Consider the following 16040-nt stretch of genomic DNA (forward strand, 5'->3'; position numbering starts at 1 on the left):
ATAGACTAACTCAACGTTATAATATAAAACGCATCGGAAACGTTGTACAGTGAAATGTCAACGCGCCACACAAAACGCGTCACTGTTTCAAGTGTGTTTGACAATGTAGATGAGATCTCAGTGCTGAACAGTTCCTTTATAAGAGAAGGGGAACTACCACTGTCTCCACAGGGGAGAGGATTTTGGAGAAGGCCATTGCTCACCAGTACAAGTAATGGCGCCACTAACATCATACCTACAGTTAGGTGATAGACTTTCACAAATATGGATTAACAAATATACATTAATGATTCTTCTGGTCATGTTCAAGTTTTTCTTCTTCTCCAAATCCATCCAGGGTGCCATCAACACCTCAGAAACATACGTTCTTTCAAACTGTCAAAGGATTGATACCATTTACTCGAAAATGTCGGATGACACACCGCATTACCTTGGTGTCATGGGTAATTATTTAATTGATAAATCATTGGAGGGAACCATGAAAGCCACCTTGGAGACTTTGAACTTGTTGGTCTATGCCAGTGAAGAAGTGATCACATTTATGATCGACCTCTATTTGGGTACATACGCTTGTTTGGCAGTGAGTGCCATTCATGGCACTGTCGAAGTTGCTACAAATACTACGGAAAAACTGCTAAGCGCTATGAATTCCACAGTCTCCACAGTAGCTAACGATCTAGATGATGGGTTGGATGGTCTTTCTAAAATTATTAACAAGATAATATCGGCTGCCTCCAAGATTGAAGATTTTTTCACGGATGATGACGATGATGACAGTGATCCTACCGATAATGTCAAGCAAATAAATTTAACCATCTCTGCATTAAGAAATTTATATATCCCATCCTCCATAAATGACAAGTTGGAAGAACTCTCAGCTAATACGCCCACGTTTGATAAAGTTAAAAATATGACCAAACAATTGGTTTCTGAACCATTTGATCAAGTGAGAAAAGAGATTAAAACAATAAATACAACGAGTCTACTTGGAAATAAATCCATGCTTTATGTTCCACCGCTAGTAGATATTTCCAATGGGACAGGAATTTGTTCTTCTAATAAACCATTAATCAAGGAATCTTACAAGTTTCTCACTGAAGGATTGAAGATTACTACAACAATATTAATTGTTCTGATGATTGTGGGTGCCATTGCAATGTTGGTCCCAGTGGCATGGAACGAATATAGGTTATGGACACGTTTAAGTGAAATGCAAGAACAATATTTAATAAGAAATCCAAGTAACAATTTGTATGTTACCAGTACAACTGACGATGATGTGGACACTGAATATCAGAATCCATTTAAAGAAAAGAGTTATGGGGAGATGGAACAATATGACGTTATTGCAAGCTATCAATATTGTTTCCAATCTTGGAATACCAGGATTAGTTCATACGTTACCAAGCTAGTCACCTTAGGAAGGACAAGCATTTCACCGACAGAACGCAAAAGGATAGAATGGGTGGTCGCTTATATCACTTCTGAGAGAGCTCTCTGTGTCTTGGGCATTGGGCTATTGGCCTTGATCATGTGTATATTTCAATTTATTCTCTTGGCTGTGCTCAAGCATCGTATAAATTCCACAAGTGGGACAAATTCCCTTTCCAAGTCATTATTGAACAGTTCCATTACGGACACCATGGTTCAAGATCTTAATACATGGGGGGTCCAAACGAATGACTACATTAACTACACAGAAAGTTCCATGAACAAGCAAATATTTGGATGGATTGACACGACGACGGTTTCTTTAAACAACACTGTGACCACGATGATTGACGGTATAGACGACACATTAGGTGACATCTTCAATGGGACATTGCTTTACAACCCGATGAAGACCGTAGTAATGTGCGTCATCGAGAACAAACTGTACGCCATCGAAAAGGGACTCACGTGGGTCCATGATAAGGCCCAGATATCTATCCCTAGGATCAATGGTACCGAATTGCAAGAGACCCTACAGCGACAAGTTCAACAGAGCAGCAATTCAACCACATCCAGTGGTCTCAACAGCGCCATGGCCGAGCTTACTCAGGACATGAAGAAAGCCCTGAGCAAGATACTTGATCTGTACCACCACATAGCGATGCAAGAGCTGATCATCTCCCTGGTGCTCATCGCCATCTGGGCCATCCAGTTGCCTGTGGCCTTCCTTATTCTTCGATGCGAGAAATAAAACAGGAAATGTCATCTACCTAAATTAGCCAAACGAAAACACGAACGCGCCTCAAATGATTTTCGCTGAGTCGTTTGCTGGCTCCCTCAACCTCTCTGCCCATTGTTTCAGAGCATTTGCTCTAACTACATAGACCTACTTTTATAACTTCATTCTACGTATACATATTCTACAATTGTACTCATTAGCACACTCTAAGCAACCCACTGCACACACGCAATGAGACGAATCTTTTCCAGTAGCAAGTCTCCCGGGAACTCGCCCAAGAATATCAGTGCTACCTCCTTCCCGAGTCCCAAATCATCGTCCTCCTCCTCCAAGAATGCAATGCCATCGCCGGTGACGCCAGATCAGGACGGTACAGACCCATTATCCCCTGAGTTGGTCCCGATCGTTACATTACTCTCCAGTCAGGTTCATAGAAGGTATCACGATGGTGTCCTGCTAGTTCTGGAGGACCTGAAGAATGATGGGACCCCCGCTGAGAGAAAATGGAAGGAAGTATATGGTGTCCTCATCGGTACGCAGTTAGCCTTATGGGATGCTAAGGAATTGGCAGGAGGTCCGCAGCATCATATTTCCGAATACAAATTGAAACAGTTAGCCTCTAAGCCCACGTATATTAACTTCACAGATGCGATATTAAAGACGTTAGATTCACAGGATAATGTTGTCACTGAATCAAACCAAAGATTGGATAATGTGCTTGTAGTGTCTACAACTTTGAAGAACAGGTATTTTCTGCAATACAGTAATAAGGAATCCTTTAATCAATGGAACGCCGCTATTAGGTTAAGTGTGTTTGAATGTACGTCTTTACAGGAGGCTTACACAGGTGCATTTATCTCTAGTCGGGGGTCCCGATTGGGAGATATTAAGATTTTGTTGGCTGATACCAAGTTTAAATATGAAGATTGGGTTAGTGTAAGATTTGGGCCGGGGATGCCATGGAAACGTTGTTATGCAGTCATTTCTCAAGGAACAGGGAAAGAGAAAAAAGGCAAAATGCAACTAGGTGAGATCAATTTTTATGAAAATGATAAGAAAATTAAGAAGGCTAATTCCATGACTACAGTCACTGGTGCAAGAGCAATTTATGCAGTGTATCCGTCGTCTCCAAGATTAATTGATGAATCTACTATTATTAAATTGGAAGGTTCAATTACCATGGGGAAGAAGGAAGAACCTCAAGAATCAAGCTTATTTATCATGCCTGAGAAACATAATGCAGTTCCAGGGTATGACACTATCATTAGATTCTTAATTCCAGCAATGAATGCATTTAAATTATATGGTCGGCCCAAACGTCTTACTGCCAATAAGGATGATCCTGAATCCCTGCTTTTTGCATTACCGGTATTACCATGCATATATTACTTGAATGTGGAGGATTTATATCCGATGGTAAATTCATCTTCTAGCATGTATTGGACAAATTATGAATGGAGAGAACAAATACGAGGATTGCTACAGCGTAAATTGACATCTGGTTATAGTGGATGTGGTTCCACCAGCGACTTAACCATGTCGGTAATGTCACCAGTCATAGGTTCATCTGAATTGTTCGATGGTCCAAGTAGTCCGATCATGTCTCCACTTTTAAATCACAGTAGACAGGCTATGAGGAGTAATCCTGGTAGTAATGAAAGATTAGCTGTAACGACAGAAAGGAATATATCAAATCCAATGTTGAGAAGGCAAATTACACCAAATGAACAAGAAAATAACAGTAAGATTGATAATACTTTGGGGTCGGCTCCTTTGTATCATACCAATACAAACAGGCTGAAAGAAAATGTTCCTAGGGCTTCATCACCATTGGGACAACCAGAGACAACGAGAAATATTCCTGCGGGTATGAAACTTAATATTGTGGATTCCAATTTTGAGAAATTCGATGATCCATCGACGAATCCTTACAGAAAAACAAGTCCCAAGAAGAAGAGTGATCTTTCTAGGCATAACACAGGAACATCTGATTTATTTGATCTGTATACTGATTATTCTACGGAACCATTTGGAATGAGTTCAAGTGTAACTAAAGATAAACGTCATAATAAAACAGAGGAAAAAACTAATCCATTTTCACATCGGGCAAGACAAATCTCGCCACGAAAGCAGAACTCGGTGCCTGTTGATGATATTTCTAAGGATCTTGCAGATATTGATGTGTTGGGGTCTGGCGAAGACTTACTAAAAGACTTGAACTTAAATGGTGATTTCTCGGGAAAGACAATTATGGATAATAATGATACGAATGTTTTTGATCCAGATTTCATGGAACAAGATCAATTACTTCAGTCTGAACAACTTTACAAGAATTCAGCAGCAACCACAGCAGCAAGACGCCAACCACAAATGAACTCCCATTCAAATGTTGAAAATAACTCGTCAAAAAATATCCGCCGTCCATATCCTGAGGATGCATACGGCACGAATACATCAAAGCCTACACATCAAACTCCAGTCACTCCAGTTGACCAAGTGCAAAGAATTCGACTTCCCCCTGCAAATAATTCTGGTTTCAGACAACAGCCAGCTCAAGGGCCGGCACAACCGAAACCACAACAGTTACAGGTTGAAATGGGTAACCCATATAGGACCAGGCCAAGTCAAGAACCAACCCCTCAGCAAATAAATGTACCTTCTCACCCTGGATCAAAATTACATCAGAGGCCACCTAACGGTTTCTCTCCAAATTCAATGGCACCGAACTATCCTAATAGAGGGATGCCACCTCCACAGCAACAACAACAACATCATCCATCTAATTTACCAAAATTACCACCTCATCAAAATGGACCTTACAACAATTATGGGAAGCAGTCTCCTTATAATCCACAAGGGAAAAGGATCCCACCAGCCATGCATAATCCATACCAACAACACCCACAATATATGCCAAATGGGCCACAGATGCAACAAAGACCAATGGGGCAATATCGTGGACCACCTCCTTCACAAGCACCTCATCAAGCACTTCGTTCCCCTGGCTACCCACCAGCCTTTCCACATGGTAATAGACCGCCACCAAACCAAAACCAGGCGTATCCACCTCCCGTCCCCTCTAATAATATCAAACCAACCAAACCAGGTGGAGGAGGATTTTCTCAATTTATGCCTCCAAGTCAATCAAATAATAATCCTTATTCTCATTAAGGTGAACGTGATCAGCGGTTCATCAAGCTATGCATTTTTAGTAAACTTTTTCTCTAATTTTATTTAGATGTAACATTATCTATCCTCCTCATTTATGAGGACTATGTAATTATAATCAATTTCTACAAACCTTCTTATAATTTGCTCTTAAAGGATACGGCACAGAAGGTCGTCTCTATATCTTACTTCATAGCAATAGTGAACGAACTGTTTTCTCGAGTGCTGTAGAAACCAGGTTTCCAATTTTTTATTCTCTTCACAGCGCCGTCCATTTTTTGTTTACGTCATTCGGATAATAATCGATGATCTATAATGAATACCTAGTAAACTTCCATTCAGTAAGGCTTCGAGAGCTATAAACAACTACTGTAACGTTGAATAATATATAAATATTTACAACATGTTATTTCCACGTTGTTTTTGACTTTATAACCTTCTATTCAGACTGAGTTGGGCGGCTATTTGAGGTTTTGCAATCTCAAATTGTACCAATAGCAAATGAAGTCACAAAACAACCACAAAGCTTACTTTCTCTCGAAACTGAACAAGCAGAGTATAAAGTAACTGTGTTTTATTATTGTAGACGTTGTACTTGAAAAGTTTTCGATTAAATTTTCAAGAGGACAAGACTTGCAGGAAAAAATGAACAGGAATAGATTTATTTTACCGAAAAAGGTTATGAGAACCTTCTAAGAGATTGAACTTGGTGTTTAACTGATATATTGACGTTAGATATGTTAAGAGTAATCCTTTAATTCAAAGTATTCCTGGTTTATTAGATAAGTCTATATATAATAATAATAATAATAATAATATATACCCAAAGGGTCCAGCAGTCAAAGACTTCTCAACATGGTTGCTTATATACGTTAGCATATGACAGAGTGTTGCATACTAAGTGATCGATCGGATCGTGTCCCTCCGAAGGTGGTCAACCAACGGTTGCCCGTATTAAAAGACTTATAACAAACGGTTATGGATACTGTGTTATAACACTAACAATTATGTTGTTTAGCCGCCTTGCAATTTTAGGGGAGAATTTCTCGGACAATGGGGATACGTCTCATTGGCTGCTTTCTCGGGGAACAATGGTATATAAACACACAATTCCTCGATTGTTTGCTTCGAAGATCTACTTTTCTAAATAGCAAGAACATAATAATTAACTGCGAACAATGAACAACTCATCATTTCCAGAGGTGAATCAAAATTCGAAGTAGTTGTGCTTTACCAACCTCCAAATGCATTTTTAGAAGAACTAGGACAAAAATACTGCAAGTTCGAACCAGGCATCGCCTCGAATACTTTCCGTAGACCTTTGAACCCAGAATGGGGAAAAGCAAATGGATGGCTATACTTCAGTTTTTTTTCCAATCAGAATGATAGAGGAAATATCATTTCTGATTATTACAGCGGCATAACCTTTTTGCTCAAAAAAGACCAACTTTTCGTCATCAACTTTAGAGATGACCGCAGGATTTACGAGAGCATCATAGATGTTGCGAAAGAATTAAAAAGTCATTATGAAGTAAGCTTGCTGGTAATGGAAACTCTCTTTGAAGAGATGAAGTCTAGGGTCGCTGCTTTGAAAAATGAATATGATAAGGAAGTTGAAACAGTGAATCAAAAGGAGGAAATCGAAACGGAGCTTGATACCATTGTTGAACAACTTGGCAGGATGTAACCAACTTTCCAAAATTTGACAAGTATCTTAACCAAGTATGTGGAAAACAATCAATTTTTTACAAAATGTTTTGGTTTTATTTCTAATGCATTGCCAAATAAAAAATATAGACTATTTCAACTTCTCCACCGTCTTGGGATTTTGGCCAAAATGTCAGCTACAGCATCCCTAAATCTCTCCCAGAGTACAATAAATGGATGGCATATTATTAAACTCCATCTTCTAGCGTTTCTTAATAGTTGAGAAAAATAACCCTTTGTAATACCATTTTTAAGACTAACTGGGAAAACAATACTGGGTGTGACCTTACTTATTCCAGCAAAACTTTCTCTAAAATATTGGGTGTCTTCCACATATTTGGTTAAGGTACTTTCCAAATTTTTGAGAGTTGTTTCCATCCCACCAAGTTGTTCAACAATGATATCAAGCTCCGTTTCGATTCCCTTCTATGTTTGGTCCACTGTTTCAACTTCATTATCATATTCATTTTTCAAAGCAGCGACCCTAGACTCCATCTCTTCAAAGAGAATTTCCATTACCAGCAAGATTACTTCATAATGACTTTTTAATTCTTTCGCAACATCAATGATGCTCTCGTAAATCCTGCGGTCATCTCTAAAGTTGATGACGAAAAGGTGGCACCTTCAAAACATTTTGAGAAGCTAAAATAATCTATAGCTTATATTTAATAGTGCATCCTTAGCATTAAAAGTACAAATTAACATATCTGTCATATACATTCACTTAAAGGCAAATTATATTATATAAAATCTTTATATTCTTTGATCTACCAAATTGTAGAGTCCTCCCATCCGTTATCAATATCCAGCGTGCTTGACGTCCTCCAGTCTTCGTGTCTCATATCTTCAAGCAGCGAAGTGATGCTATCCAGGGCATCACATTTTATGGGAACATATGCCGCCATGCCTGAAAGACGAGCGCTGCAAGGTAACCAGTCTTTTGCTTGCCTTTTACTTTCAAACATACCGTCAGAATCAAACTCCCATACATCAACCATTCGCCCAAGTAGCCGCGAGGTAACACCCTCGCCAAAGTAAACCAGATTGATGCGCTTATAGGAAAGTCGGTCCTCATTTAGGGTACCGTTATCAAAATTGTCCTCATACTGTGTGGTTAAGTTCATTTCTATTCGAAGATCTCTAGCATTCATCAATTTTGCAATTTGATGTACGTTCCCCTCCAAATGCTCCTCCTGCAGGTGCTTCGAAATTTCTTTAATCACGTTACAAATGCCATAGGCAACCGAAAGATTCTCATCGCCATCTTTATCAGTGCATCCAATAAAAAAGGTAGGGTATTTCAGTTCGTTCCATGGATCATGTAAATTTTCCTGTACATTGTCATATAGGAAATTATGAAGACTTAAGTTTTTGAAGCCAGCTAAAGTAGAGCTAGTTGGTTTATAAGTGGCAGAGGATGTTGAACCTGGTTCGCCGATTTCTTGCAGAATAAGATTCCTAATCGTATCGGTAGACAGACCACACTCACTGAAGATAGAATGCAATTGTTTAGCACCAACATTCATCCCCGTGCCGATCGTCACATTTTGTTGATTCTCAGAACCTAATACTATCAACACCGAGTCAACTTTAATATTAAGGTCAGCTGATGCCCTGGGTTCGTCACGCCGATACGGTCCGTAGTGGGCAAACTTTTCATGGAGCTGGCATAAAGTCCGGTTTGTGGATACAAAACATCTATAATGATCAGCGAACTCCCATGTTCGTTTGAACTGCCGGCATGTATCCCTTTGTTTTTCTATATCTTCTTTAGTGCAATGACATTCCAACCTGTGTATTCCCTTATTTCTCCTTTTGCAAAGGTTCCTTTTGCTTCTGGGAATAGCCGGTCCTGGGTATGTTGCGGAAGGAGTATTGCCCATTTTTTGTCTTTGATATCCATGTCACTTTTAAGCCTTCTTATCTCTCTCTCTCTCTAATCATAAATTTTTCACATATAGGAAAGTTTCTTCATATATGTCTTCAACATCTGTCTGTTAGCGCAATACCTTTTTTTCTATTGATGATAGCGAAATAAAAGCTGCGGCTATCAAAGAAGCGAGGATTTCGGAACGGAGCTTGTTACCATTGTTGAACAAGTTGGTAGGATGTAACCAACTTTACAAAATTTGTCAAGTGTTTTAACCAAATATGTGGAAGACAATCAATTTTTTACAAAATGTTTTGGTTTTATTTCTAATGCATTGCCAAATAAAAAATATAGACTATTTCAACTTCTCCACCGTCTTGGGATTTTGGCCAAAATGTCAGCTACAGCATCCCTAAATCTCCCCCAGAGTACAATAAATGGATGGCATATTATTGCCATCCACCTTCTACAGTTTCTTGACAGCTGAGAAAAATGCCCACCCTTAATACCCTTCATAAGGTTACGAAGGAAAACAAGGCTTGTGTACACTATGCAAAGCTTGAACGGTATGGAATTGCTGACCCCAGTAACATACAAAAGAATAATTAACCATGCAATAACGCCAACCTGTTGAAAGAAGGAAAATATCAACGTTTCTAATTCTTCGGTGCCTTTGGTGTATTTTTCCACATCCTTTTTCAATTCTTCAAATTTCTTACTTTCTCCAGCAATACTTTCTCTTAAATATTGATTGTCTTCCTCATATTTGGTTAAGGTACTTACCAAATTTTGGAATGCTGGCTGAATTGTGAAACAATAATGTTGTTAAGAGTAATCCTTTAATTTAAAATATTCTTGGTTTATTATGTAAGTAATATATATTATAATAATATATACCCAAAGGGTCCAGCAATCAAAGACGTCTCTACATGGTAGCTTATATACGTTAGCATATGACAGAGTGTTGCATATTAAGTGATCGATCGGTTCGTGTCCCTCCGAAGGTGGCCAACCAACGGTTACCCGTATTGAAAGACTATTAACAGATGGTTATTGATACTGTGTAATAACACTAACAAGATACTGTTTCATAAAATTTCATTTTAATTTATCTCTGTAATGTATTGTTTAAAGTTTAAATAGGGATTTAAATATAGTCAGAAAATAAATAATTCCAAAAGTAAGAAAACACTACCAATATTTGGTAGCTCTGAAATTGAACATTGTAGTAATGAAAGTTACCCAATACAACGACAAACCACTTCTTAATACTGTTGAAAGTATTATTAGACTTATACTCGGCCCTTTCGTACAATGTGATATGAAAAGGGAGGTATTTTATATATAAGAAAAGATGTTCTCGAGCAACTCTATAAATCTATATTATCTACAATTCATTTATCCATCATACACAATAAGCAGTCCCTTTCCATCAACTGAATAGAGACCATTTATTTTCGAAATTGTCTCGGTAATTTTCACCCCAGTTTCCAACGTTAGTCAGCAAATTTCTTACCCCGAACACGAGAGGCACTCCCTCACGTGACATTTCCAGTGTGACTCCGAGACATTCCACGTGACTCACTTTTTTCCAGGAAAACTGTGGCGTTTTTCCTATATGAAGCCGGGGTACAGTCCCAGAAGCCACAGTTATACGTAAATTTAGAGGAAAATTCACCTGAAATTTCATTATCTCATATAAATGTCCAAGATGACTGGCAAGTGGAGCCACAAGGCTCTTCCAATAGTTATCCACCTACCCACAGACTTAAATATATATATTCTTTGGTGAATCGTTTCAACACATTATTCATTTTATCTTTGGACCCAAGATTTCAACAATCCTTTGAAGACTTTTGAAATAAGTATAATATAACGATAGAATCCAACTCAAACATGACTTTCAATTTAAGGAAATTAGACGTCGAAGAGATTAAGAGGGAAAACCCTTTCACAAAACTGGTCCAGGGCCAAACTATTGTTGAAATTCCCTCATTACAACTAGAATCAGGCTTAACGATAAACAACTTCCCCATCGCATACAAGACATGGGGGACACTAAATGAGAAACGTGATAACGTTCTAGTGATTTGTCATGCATTAACCGGGTCTGCTGACGTTGCTGATTGGTGGGGACCGCTACTAGGTGATAATTTAGCCTTTGATCCTTCCAGATTTTTCATCATTTGTTTGAATTCCATGGGGTCACCATACGGTTCCTTTTCACCTTTGTCTATAAATGAGGAGACCAATGAGAGATACGGTCCAGAATTCCCATTATGTACTGTACGTGATGATGTGAGAGCACATAAGATTGTCCTTGATTCATTAGGCGTAAGTTCTATAGCTTGTGTCATTGGTGGGTCCATGGGTGGTATGCTCGCCTTAGAATGGACCGTCATGTATGGCAAGGATTACGTGAGAAACTTGGTGGCATTGGCTACATCAGCAAGACATTCCGCATGGTGTATTTCATGGTCTGAAGCACAAAGACAATCTATTTACTCAGATCCTAAATACCAGGATGGGTTTTATCCCTTGGAGGATCCGCCATTAGCTGGTTTATCTGCTGCTCGTATGGCTGCACTATTAACTTATCGTTCGAGAAACAGTTTTGAAAGTAAATTTGCTAGAAGAACTCCATCATTATTACAACAACAAAAGGCTCAAAGAGTGGAAAGTCGTCCGGCTTCCACAGTTAATGAAAAATCTATTCAAATACATAATGATGGTTATGTTGGTAGATGTCGCCCACTTGTTGTAGATCGTCAAAGCAGCGTATCATCATCTGAATCGTTACATTCTGTGTCCTCTGTCACTTCATTGAGTTCCGTATCAGGTGAAGTGAAAGAGTTGAACCCAGCTCAGACATTCTTCTCTGCACAAAGTTATCTTCGTTACCAAGGTACCAAATTTGTTAACAGATTTGATGCCAATTGTTACATTGCTATTACAAGGAAATTAGATACTCATGATTTAGCCCGTGATAGAGTAGAATATGAGGATGATCTTTCTGAAGTGCTAGAAGTTGTTCAACAACCAACATTAGTCATTGGTATTAGTTCAGATGGATTATTCACGTACTCAGAACAAGAATTTTTAGCTGAACATATACCAAATAGTCATTTGGAGAAAATTGAATCTCCAGAGGGTCATGATGCATTCTTATTAGAATTCAAATTAATAAATGAAATGATCGTTAATTTTTTGAAGAAAAATGCCAAGGAAATAACAGATAGCGAACCTCGCCCATGGGGAACCGACTCTATAAATAATGGGTTAAAAGATTCAGTATTTGGAGAAGCCGAAGAGGTAACTAATTGGTAATAATGAGGGAGTAGAATGCCATTTTTTCTACTCCATAATGAATGACATTTGCATAACTAATAACAAAAAGACTCTCAACCTCCCATTTAATTATCGTATCTATATAACTCATACATAAGCATATTTATTATCAATAACAACAAGAAACCATTATTAATAAAAACTAAAACGGTTGTTCCATTTCAGTCTCGAACCTTCATTAAAATTTGTGTCGTTCGAGGATTCACAGACGCACTACAAGAATGTCCCCGATATTTTCAGCCATACAATAGGAATGCAAAATTTCGACATGAATGGATGAATAAGTCAACGATGCCTGTTAATTGGATACTCGTGCTATGAGGTCATTGACACAAGGACTCCCTGAATTTATATAAAACGCGTACATGATTCCACAGCATAAGTGCTGGACTACATCAACCGACATATTACAACGCCAACTACAATGAATGACATTGATACATCTAGCACAAATCAAAAATATAATACTAGAGAAGATCTACTTACAGAACCCAACAGTTCTGTGTATTACCAAGAATTTGAAAAGAAGAGACCCAAACGACGTATCCCAAAGCCAGGTATTGGTATATGGCTGGACCTGAAGGATAGATTACCCATTTACATCGATGATTGGAGAGATTCTCTCGATTACAGAGTCATCCCCGCGGTGCTTGAAACCTATTTCAATAATTTATTACCTGCTATTGCATTTGCTCAGGATATGTTTGATAGGACAGATAACTCCTATGGTGTTAATGAAATTTTACTTGCAAGCGCTATGGCAGGTATTGTTTTTGGGGTATTGGGAGGGCAACCATTATGCATTGTGGGTGTCACAGGCCCCATTTCAATTTTCAATTATACTGTTTATGAGATCATTAAACCACTAAACACCAATTATTTTGGATTTATGTTTTGGATTTGTATATGGTCCATGATTTTCCATTTCCTCCTAGCATTTGGAAATGCAGTATGCCTTTTACAATATGTCACCACATTCCCCTGTGATATATTTGGTTTGTTTATTAATATCGTATATTTGGAGAAAGGAGTTCAAATTTTGGTGAAGCAATTCAATTATCATGGTCACCAAGACGTTGCAGCCGGATTTGCAGATGTCGTTGTCGCTGTACTGATGACGGTATTTGGTACAACATTTAAACAGTTCAACAAGACACCATTCTTTAACCATACTATACGCACTTTCATCTCAGATTATGCAACCGCACTATCAGTTCTATTTTGGTCTGGATTCACTCATTTTGGAGGATACCTTAATAATATCCATTTTGAGAAACTACCCATTACCAAATCATACTTCCCCACATCTGATACTTTCAGAGATAGATCTACATGGCTAGCATATGCCAAGATTCCAACAAAACATATTTTCATTGCATTGCCGTTTGGAATAATAATGACAATTCTTTTCTATTTTGATCACAACGTGTCATCCTTAATGGCACAAAAATATCAATACAAATTAAAGAAACCTTCTTCCTTCCATTACGATTTTGCCCTATTGGGTGTTACGACAGGAATTGCAGGCGTCTTGGGGATTCCTGCTCCCAATGGATTAATCCCCCAGGCTCCCTTACATACCGAATCACTATTAGTATTAGATGAAAATCAAGAAGTTGTGAGATGTGTAGAACAGAGATTTACTAATACAGTTCAGGGGCTAATGATGTTAGGCACCATGACAAGACCTCTTTTAGTCTGTCTTGGTGAGATTCCTCAGGCAATATTAAGTGGCTTATTTTTCACCATGGGTATTAATGGATTAATTGACAATGTAATTATTCATAGAATCATGTGGCTTTTCATGGATAAGAAGAGGAAGGATCCAGAAAACCCGTTAAATGGTATATCCAAGAAATCGTTATTTTTCTTCCTTTGTTTCAGTTTAGCAGGATTCGTGGCTGAATTTGCCATTACAAATACAGTTGCAGCTATTGGGTTTCCTTTGGTGTTACTTTTGAGTGTTATTGTATGCTTTCTATTTCCGAAGATATTTACAAGGGAGGAATTAGATATATTAGATGAGAATGTGGCCAAAGAATTTACCATTAAGAACTTGTTATTGAAGAATATATGTGATCCTGATAACAATAATTTAACACCACAGGTTTCTGATGAACTATCTGACATATCTTCCATGCAACACACTTCAGATGATATTACCGCTTCAATGTATGATGGTGAATTGAGAGACAGGCCGAAAGAACCAGAAACAGCACATTTAGGAGGGACAGCCCCATAATATCAATAATATTTAGTCTAAAACTACAGCATTTACATAATAATTAATTTAATTCTATAACTCAAAACATCTGTGTTTTCCATTTGTACTTTAAACTAAAGGTTTACATTGATTGATCCACTCATCATTTTTCATCTCAGGAACAATGGAAATTACTTTCCCAGTTTGGAGAGCACTTTTAACATTTGCTACGACAAATTCTTCCATACTTTTCCTTGTTTCCACACAATGCGTCCCCATATGTGGTAAACCAAAGACTTGAGACATATCCAATAATTCCTTTGGAACTTCAGGCTCATTTTCAAAGACATCTAGACCAACAGACCTTACCTTCCCTGATTGCAAAGCCTTAATAAGAGCTTGTTCGTCAATGACGGCACCACGAGCTGTGTTAACAATAACCACCCCATCTTTCATTTTACGAATAGCCTCTTCATTAATAAGATGTCTTGTCTTTGGATTTAAAGGAATATTAATAGACACAACATCCGATTGTTCAAGCAATTGTTCAAAGGAAACATACTGACAACCATTTTCTAATTCTGGTGCTAATCTACGTCTATTATGATAAATAAACTTTTCAAATCCAAATGGTTTCAATCTATCAATGACAGCATGTCCAATCCCACCCAGACCAAGGACACCAACGGTCTTCCCAACTGGATCATGTCCTAAAGGAGCACCGGCTGCAGCGCCCTTGGCCACCCATTCACCCTTAATGAGACCTCTATGACCAATACCGTAGTTTCTTAAGGCACCCAATAAAAGGAACACATGAGTATCAGCTGTCGCATTATTCACCAAATTGGGTACATTAGACACTTGGATGTGTCTTTCTTGAAAATATTTTACATCGATTTGATCATAACCGGCACCAGTATGTGAAATGGAAATTAGGGATTTAGGCATTGCCTTGGCGATTTCTTCATCGAATCTACCTGTTTGTACAACACTGTGATATGTTCTAGCAATAGCTTGAATCTTGGAGAGCTTATTGTTAGGATCCTTAAGACCAGCAATGAATTGTTCTCTTGTGGTAGAATTCGGAATGGTAATTACATCGGCAATCTTGGCGAGATTATCCCACGCTTCACCTCCAAACATGACATTCCCTAATTTTAAAACTATTGGTTTGGTAGACATTTTCTTCTTTCTGACTTGTTCTCTTTTTTCAAACTCCGAAAGTATGCAAAACTATATCTTGGCAATTAATTTCTTTTCCCCTTAATATGTTCTTTTGTCTTTTATAGATTATGAAATCTTATTTGTTTCCTCGAGACGAAATGACGGAATGTGTCACCGCTTTAACTCCGCTCGGAACGGTGTTAACCCAATTGTTCACAGAAATTCTCGAATAATACATAATTTTAAGAACTAGAATCGCGTGGTAATTTTTCAAAGTGCAAAAAGACACTTGAGATGCGGTTCAACTAAATACCAATTTTCATTTTATATACTCAGGCCAATACCTCCTGTTTTCTGCATGATTACCTAATTTTTACATTGTCTGAAACTGGTCACTTCACTGTTAAGTT

The 16040-nt window shown here is 38.1% G+C and overlaps 6 protein-coding genes across 6 annotated transcripts; 4 read left to right on the top strand and 2 right to left on the bottom strand.

The window, feature by feature from the left end:
• Positions 1 to 214: 214 nt before the first annotated feature.
• On the top strand, positions 215 to 2182 carry PRM1 (pheromone-regulated protein PRM1; the record flags this gene model as incomplete). Its single annotated transcript, XM_003672954.1, has 1 exon — positions 215 to 2182. The coding sequence occupies one exon, from the start codon at positions 215 to 217 to the stop codon at positions 2180 to 2182; it is 1968 nt and encodes a 655-aa protein (XP_003673002.1).
• A 219-nt stretch (positions 2183 to 2401) lies between these two features.
• Positions 2402 to 5341, top strand: CAF120 (Caf120p; the record flags this gene model as incomplete). The annotated part of the gene is made up of 1 exon (XM_003672955.1): positions 2402 to 5341. One exon carries the CDS (start codon positions 2402 to 2404, stop codon positions 5339 to 5341), a length of 2940 nt encoding a protein of 979 aa, XP_003673003.1.
• Positions 5342 to 7812: 2471 nt separating this feature from the next.
• NCAS0A00530 (uncharacterized protein) lies at positions 7813 to 8928 on the bottom strand (the record flags this gene model as incomplete). The annotated part of the gene is made up of 1 exon (XM_003672956.1): positions 7813 to 8928. One exon carries the CDS (start codon positions 8926 to 8928, stop codon positions 7813 to 7815), a length of 1116 nt encoding a protein of 371 aa, XP_003673004.1.
• A 1883-nt stretch (positions 8929 to 10811) lies between these two features.
• Positions 10812 to 12242, top strand: MET2 (homoserine O-acetyltransferase; the record flags this gene model as incomplete). The annotated part of the gene is made up of 1 exon (XM_003672957.1): positions 10812 to 12242. One exon carries the CDS (start codon positions 10812 to 10814, stop codon positions 12240 to 12242), a length of 1431 nt encoding a protein of 476 aa, XP_003673005.1.
• Positions 12243 to 12687: 445 nt separating this feature from the next.
• Positions 12688 to 14505, top strand: BOR1 (Bor1p; the record flags this gene model as incomplete). Its single annotated transcript, XM_003672958.1, has 1 exon — positions 12688 to 14505. The coding sequence occupies one exon, from the start codon at positions 12688 to 12690 to the stop codon at positions 14503 to 14505; it is 1818 nt and encodes a 605-aa protein (XP_003673006.1).
• Positions 14506 to 14595: 90 nt separating this feature from the next.
• GOR1 (glyoxylate reductase) lies at positions 14596 to 15648 on the bottom strand (the record flags this gene model as incomplete). The annotated part of the gene is made up of 1 exon (XM_003672959.1): positions 14596 to 15648. The coding sequence occupies one exon, from the start codon at positions 15646 to 15648 to the stop codon at positions 14596 to 14598; it is 1053 nt and encodes a 350-aa protein (XP_003673007.1).
• Positions 15649 to 16040: the final 392 nt, after the last annotated feature.

This window comes from Naumovozyma castellii, chromosome 1, assembly GCF_000237345.1.
Source record: "Naumovozyma castellii chromosome 1, complete genome".
Taxonomy (NCBI): Eukaryota; Fungi; Ascomycota; class Saccharomycetes; order Saccharomycetales; family Saccharomycetaceae; genus Naumovozyma; species Naumovozyma castellii.